General features: G+C 47.8%; 1 protein-coding gene across 3 annotated transcripts in view; it reads left to right on the plus strand.

The window, feature by feature from the left end:
* The window catches only part of PRKRIP1 (PRKR interacting protein 1 (IL11 inducible)), a 33,250-nt gene that overhangs the window by 19,188 nt on the left and 8,010 nt on the right, over window positions 1-6,052 (plus strand). Inside the window, exon 6 of one of the 3 annotated variants that reach the window (XM_011930007.1) lies at window positions 1,348-1,628. The exons of the other annotated variants lie outside the window; for them this stretch is intronic. Within the exon in view, the coding sequence (XP_011785397.1) occupies window positions 1,348-1,367 (20 nt within the window). The 3' untranslated portion in view covers window positions 1,368-1,628. Of the gene's footprint in view, window positions 1-1,347; window positions 1,629-6,052 lie in introns of those variants that run through there. 3 annotated transcript variants of the gene reach the window in all.

A 6,052-nucleotide genomic window follows, 5' to 3' on the forward strand; every position in this document is an offset into this window, starting at 1 on the left:
AGTGCAGTGGCCGGATCTCAGCTCACTGCAAGCTCCGCCTCCCGGGTTTACGCCATTCTCCTGCCTCAGCCTCCCTAGCAGCTGGGACTACAGGCGCCCGCCACCTCGCCTGGCTCGTTTTTTTTTGTATTTTATAGTAGAGACGGGGTTTCACTATGTTAGCCAGGATGGTCTCAATCTCCTGACCTCCGCCCGTCTCGGCCTCCCAAAGTGCTGGGATTACAGGCTTGAGCCACTGTGCCCAGCCAACGGCTAATTTTTGTATTTTTAGTAGAGACGGTGTTTCACCATGTTGGCCATACTAGTCTCAAACTCCACCCATCTCAGCCTCCCAAAGTGCTGGAATTACAGATTTGACCCACCACGCCCAGCCAGCACCTGAACATATTAAAAAATGGTTAATACCCCATGATTGTACATGCTTTGTACCAAATGGGAAGAATAGAGTGTTCTAAGGATAACCGTCATAAAAGTGGTTTTGGCCTGGACTCATTGGCTCATGTCTGTAATCCTAACATTTTGGTAGGCCAAGGTGGGAGGATCGCTTGAGCCCAGAAGTTTGAGACCAGCCTGGTCAACAAAATGAGACCCCCATCCCTACAAAATATTTTAAAATTAGCGAGGTGTGGTGGTGCGCACCTACAGTACCAGCTTCTTGGAAAGCTGAGGTGGGAGGATGACTTGAGCCCAGGTGGCGGAGGCGGCAGTGAGCTATGATTGCACCGCTACACTCCGGCCTGGGCGACAGAGCAAGACCCTGTCTCAAAAAAGAAGTGGTTTGTATGCCATTTATCTCGCCTTCTCGATTCCCTTCTTTATTTTTCATTTTGTGAGAGTAAGCAAGCTTTTCCAGTTGTCCGGTGGAAAGAAATGGAAACTAATGTGGTAATACCAGGTTGCGCCCCAAGGTAGCTTTGGTGCGCCGTGGGTCCTGGATGGACCCAGAGGCACAGATCACTCAAGCTATTTTGGCTCTTTTCCTAAAAAGCAGGAGGGGGCAACTGGCTGAGTGTTCTGTTGTTGGAGACGACATCTCACCGCTTGTTTTCTGTGCTGGTCCAGAAGCTCAGGGAAGACTCCCAGCAGTGTGGGACTTGTGTCTGAATGACAGCACAGGATGACATTAAGCCAGTGTGGACTATTCTGAAGCCTTGAACTCCCCAGATGATGTGTTCCCACACCACTGTTACTTATCCTAACATAGACCTGCCCATCAGAGAAATCCAGGGCGCCCTTAGGGGATTTGTTACTAGGCACCTCTAGAGCAGAGTTTCTCTACGGATGCACTGCTGATGCCTCAGGCTGGAAAATGCTGTGTCGTGAGGGGCTGTGTCTTGGTCACTGCAGGATGTCTCAAGGCATTGTAGTGTCTACTCCCCCGAGGCCAGGAGCTCGCACCTTCCCCCAGTCATTGGCAGTTGGATGTCTCCAGACACTGCCAAATGCACCCTGGTTGGGGAGGAGGACGGAATTGTTCCTGCCTGAGAGCTCCTGATCTATGGGCAGGTATTCGGTGTCCAGAAGGCACTCAACATGTGTTTGGATCAAACTGTTTCTTTCAGAGCCAAAATCCTTTAACATAATATGTTGGAAAACTACCCACATCCTTTGTGTCTTTGGAAAAAAGAGATACTCTATGATCATTTTAGAAATTTTAAAAATATGCAGAAAAGAACAACATCAAAAATAAAAGTTGGCTGGGCACAGTGGCTCACGCCTGTAATCCCAACACTTTGGGAAGCTGAGGCTGGAGGATCGTTTGAGGCCAGGAGTTTGAGACCAGTGTGGGCAACATAGCAAGACCCTGCCTGTATTTTGTAAATAAATAAAAGTTATCTGTAACCCGTACTAAAAATGACTTGTAACACTTTAGTATCATTTCTTCAATTTCAGTTTGTTCATATATAAGCCTTATTTCTATAAATGCCGTGTTTATAGATGTCCTGATTTTATCACGTAACATTGTATCACAAGTGTTTTCCCAAGTCTATGCTTAAAAGGATTTTTTTCTAATCTGTTCATTCATCTGTTAAAAACAAAGTGTGTGCTTCAGTTGCAGTCAGTGGCATTTTACCCAGTATGCCTGTAGCCTGTGAATAAAACCTCAGATTCCTGGATCTTAAAATATTATATAAACAGTAGTAGAAGAGTACTGGAAGGAGGGCCAGGCACGGTGGCTTCCGCCTCTAATCAGCACTTTGGGAGGGCAAGGTGACAGATCACCTGAGGTCAGGAGTTCAAGACCAGCCTGGCCTACATGGTGAAACCCTATCTCTACTAAAATACAAAAATTAGCCGGACATGATGGCGGGTGCCTGTAATCCCAGCTACTTGGGAGGCTGAGACGGGAGAATCACTTGAACCTGGGAGACAGTGGTTGCCGTGAGCCGAGATTGCAGCTGGGTGAGATTCTGTCTCGAAAAAAAAGAGTACTGGAAGGAAATTATGGAGAAAGCTCAGATATCATCACCCTAATTGATCACCTTTTTCTCTATTCATTTTCTTTTAGTCTCCATGTGCACATCGTTTGTATGTAGATAGCATTATAGGAAGCTTTCCATTTTGCTTATTTAACATTATACACATACTGCTTCATGAGACAATTCCTTCATGATCTTTCAGTGACTGACAATATCCAACAGTTGACATGCCCTAACACACCTAATCTTTCTCCTTTCATGAAACAGTAGATTGATTCCAGTTCTTGTCTTCGGTGAATATCCTGTGTCTTTCTCCCTTCCCCCTTTCTGTGTGATAGATTAAGATAAATTTCTAAACCGGGCATGGTGACTTACACCTGTAATCTCAGCACTTAGGGAGGCCGACGCAGGCAAATTACTTGAGCCCAGGAGTTGAGAAACCAGCCTGAGCAACGTGGTGAAACCCTATCTCTACACAAAGTAAAAAAATTAGCCATGTGTGGTGGCACATGCCTGTAGTCCCAGCTACATGGGAGGCTGAGGCAGGAGGATCACCTGACCTTGGGGAAGTTGAAGCTGCAGTGAGCTGTGATCATGCCACTGCACTCTAGCCTGGGTGACAGAGCGAGACCCTGTCTCAAAAAGGGGGAAGAAAAAAAAAGAGATAAATTTCTAACCACGGGAATTACTAGATCACAGAGTATAAAAAGAACTCCTGGCTCTGGAAATACATTGCAGGTTACTTTCCGAAGGGATAGCCCTGGTTTTTGCCGTTGACAGTGTGTGTAACGGTACACTCTCACCATATCCTCAACATTTTACTCCTCCTCCACATGGGTAAGAATGGGGCACATGAGAACCACTCAGGGTCTTACTGGGGATTGAGTAAAAAGCCTTACAGAAATACAGTGCAGACCTGCAGGACCGTGGAGGCAGTCCCACTCTCTTGCCATTCCACTCCCCACACACCCACCTGTGTACAGCCTCCAAAGCTCTTTTTTTGTTTTTGTTTTTCGAGGCAGAGTCTTGCTCCCTCACCCAAGCTGGAGTGCAGTGGCGCCAGCTCAGCTCACTGCAACCTCCGCCTCCCAGGTTCCAGAGATTCTCCCGCTTCAGCCTCCCAAGTAGCTGGAATTACCAGCGCCCACCACCACACTGGCTAATTTTTGTATTTTTAGTAGAGATGGGGTTTCGCCATGTTGGCCAGGATGGTCTCGAATTCCTGATCTCAGGTGATTTGCCCACATTGGCCTCCCAAAGCACTGGGATTACAGGCGTGAGCCACCACGCCCAGCCCCAAAGCTATTTTATAAAATGTATGTTGGATTGTCAATCATTCTTCTGCCTTTATAACAATACCCAAGATCACGGAATGCTTGTTACGTACCCCTAGTTCTAAACGCTTTGCGTGTATTAACTAACATAATCCTCACAGCAGCCTTGTGAGGCAGTCAGTGGTGCTGTTATCCCCATTTTACAAATGACAGACCTTAGGCACCATGCGGTGGTGGCACCCACAAAGCTGCAGAGGATGTGGGCAGCAGGCCGGGATGTGATCCCAAGCACCCGCACCTGCCCATGAGGCGATCCTGCGTGAAACCCTGTCAGCAGCCCCAGTGTTCCTGGCCTTCGCTGACTGGCCCCTTCCGGTCTCTCTACTATGCTGGTCTGTCCACTCCCTTCCACATACCCCCAGCTCTCTGTTCTTCAGCCTCGCTGCATGTGCTTAGGCCGCCTGTACTCTCTTCACGCCACCTGACTCCTCATCTGCCTGGAGAAGCTTTCTTCACTTTCAGCGTCCTCTTACAATGCTTTCTGTCTGTGTAAAGCCTCTCCTCACCTCCCTCCAGCCCCCGGCCCTAGAAGTGGCCTTTCCTGCCAGCCTGCCCCATGGGGTTGTGTGTGCCCTTGGCTGCGGACCCTGCCAGATCACAAAGGTGCTTCTCCATTCACCTATAATGTCAGTTCCATCTTTTTCAAAATAAGCTTCATTTTAGAATGGCTTTAGATTGGCCGGGCGCGGTGGCTCAAGCCTATAATCCCAACACTTTGGGAGGCCGAGGCGGGCGGATCACAAGGTCAGGAGATCGAGACCATCCTGGCTAACACGGTGAAACCCCGTCTCTACTAAAAAATACAAAAAACTAGCCGGGTGAGGTGGCAGGCGCCTGTAGTCCCAGCTACTCAGGAGGCTGAGGCAGGAGAATGGCGTGAACCCGGGAGGCGGAGCTTGCAGTGAGCTGAGATCTGGCCAGTGCACTCCAGCTTGGGTGACAGAGCGAGACTCTGTCTCAAAAAAAAAAAAAAAAAAAAATGGCTTTAGATTTACGGAAGAATTGCAAAGATAGTACAAAGCGTTTTCATATACCCAGTCCCCCCATTGTTTAACTTCCGAAGTTAACCTGGTACATTGGTCGCAATTTTTGAACCCACTTTGATAACATTTATTAGCTAAAGTCCATAACTTATTCCAGCTGCCTTAGTTTTTGCCTGATGCCCTTTTCTTGCTCTAGAATCCGATCCAGGGCACCGCGTCACATTTTGTTATCACGTGTTCTTCGGCTCCTGTTGGCTGTGACAGTTTCCCAGACTTTATGCGGGTCCAGTACTCTATAAAATGGCCCTCAGTTGGGATTGGTCTGATTTTCTCATGATTTGACTGGAGTCGTTTGTTTTGGGGATGAGGACCACAGAGGGAAAGCACCCTTCTCACCACACATCAGGGCTGTGTCACAACTGCCAGTGTGGCCATCAGGTTTTGTTGGGTTTTTGTTTTTTTTGAGACAAGGTCTCTCTGTTGCCCAAGCTGGAGTGCAGTGGCACCATCTCGCCTTACTGCAGCCTCAAACTCCTGGGCTCAAAGTGATCCTCCTTCCTTAGCTTCCTGAGTAGCTGCAACTACAAATGTGTACCTCCACACCCTGCTAATTTTGGTATTTTTTCTGGAGATGGGGTCTCACTATGTTGCCCAGGCTGGTGCCATCACTGTTGATGTTGATCTTGATCACATGGCTGAGATAGTGTGGTCAGGTTTCTCCCTCACACATTTTCTGTCTTTTCCCCTTCCTGCACGATGCTCTGTGGAAGAAAGTCACTGTGGGCAGCCCACACGGAGGGAGTGTGGGGCTGTGTTCCTCCTTCCTCACAGTGAAGAATCTGCATGCGTCACTGAAGTCATTCTGCACTCAAGGGTTATTTCTGTGTATTTATCATTATTTAATCGTTTCCTTCTGTCAGTATGAACTTGTGGATATTCATTTTGTACTTTAGGTTATAGTCCAATATTACTGTATTTGTTTTACTGCTGCTCATATTATTCCAGCTTTGGCCATTGGGAGCTCTTTCAGTTGGCTCCTGTGTTCCCTTGACAAAGTCCCATCATTGTTGGTAATTTTTTTTTTTTTTTTTTTTGAGCCACGGTCTCTCTGTGTTACCTAGGCTGGAGTGCGGTGGCGCCATCGCAGCTCCTTGCGGTCTGAAACTCCAGGCTCAAGCAATCCTCTCACCTCAGTTTCCCAAGTAGCTGGGCCCACAGGCATGCACCACCAAGTCCGGCTAATTTTAAAAATTTTTTTGTAGACACGAGGTCTTGCTATATGGCCCAGGCTGGTCTCAAACTCCTGGACTCAAGC

The sequence above is a fragment of the Colobus angolensis genome, unplaced genomic scaffold (genome assembly GCF_000951035.1).
Source record: "Colobus angolensis palliatus isolate OR3802 unplaced genomic scaffold, Cang.pa_1.0 Scaffold120, whole genome shotgun sequence".
Classification (NCBI taxonomy): domain Eukaryota; kingdom Metazoa; phylum Chordata; class Mammalia; order Primates; family Cercopithecidae; genus Colobus; species Colobus angolensis.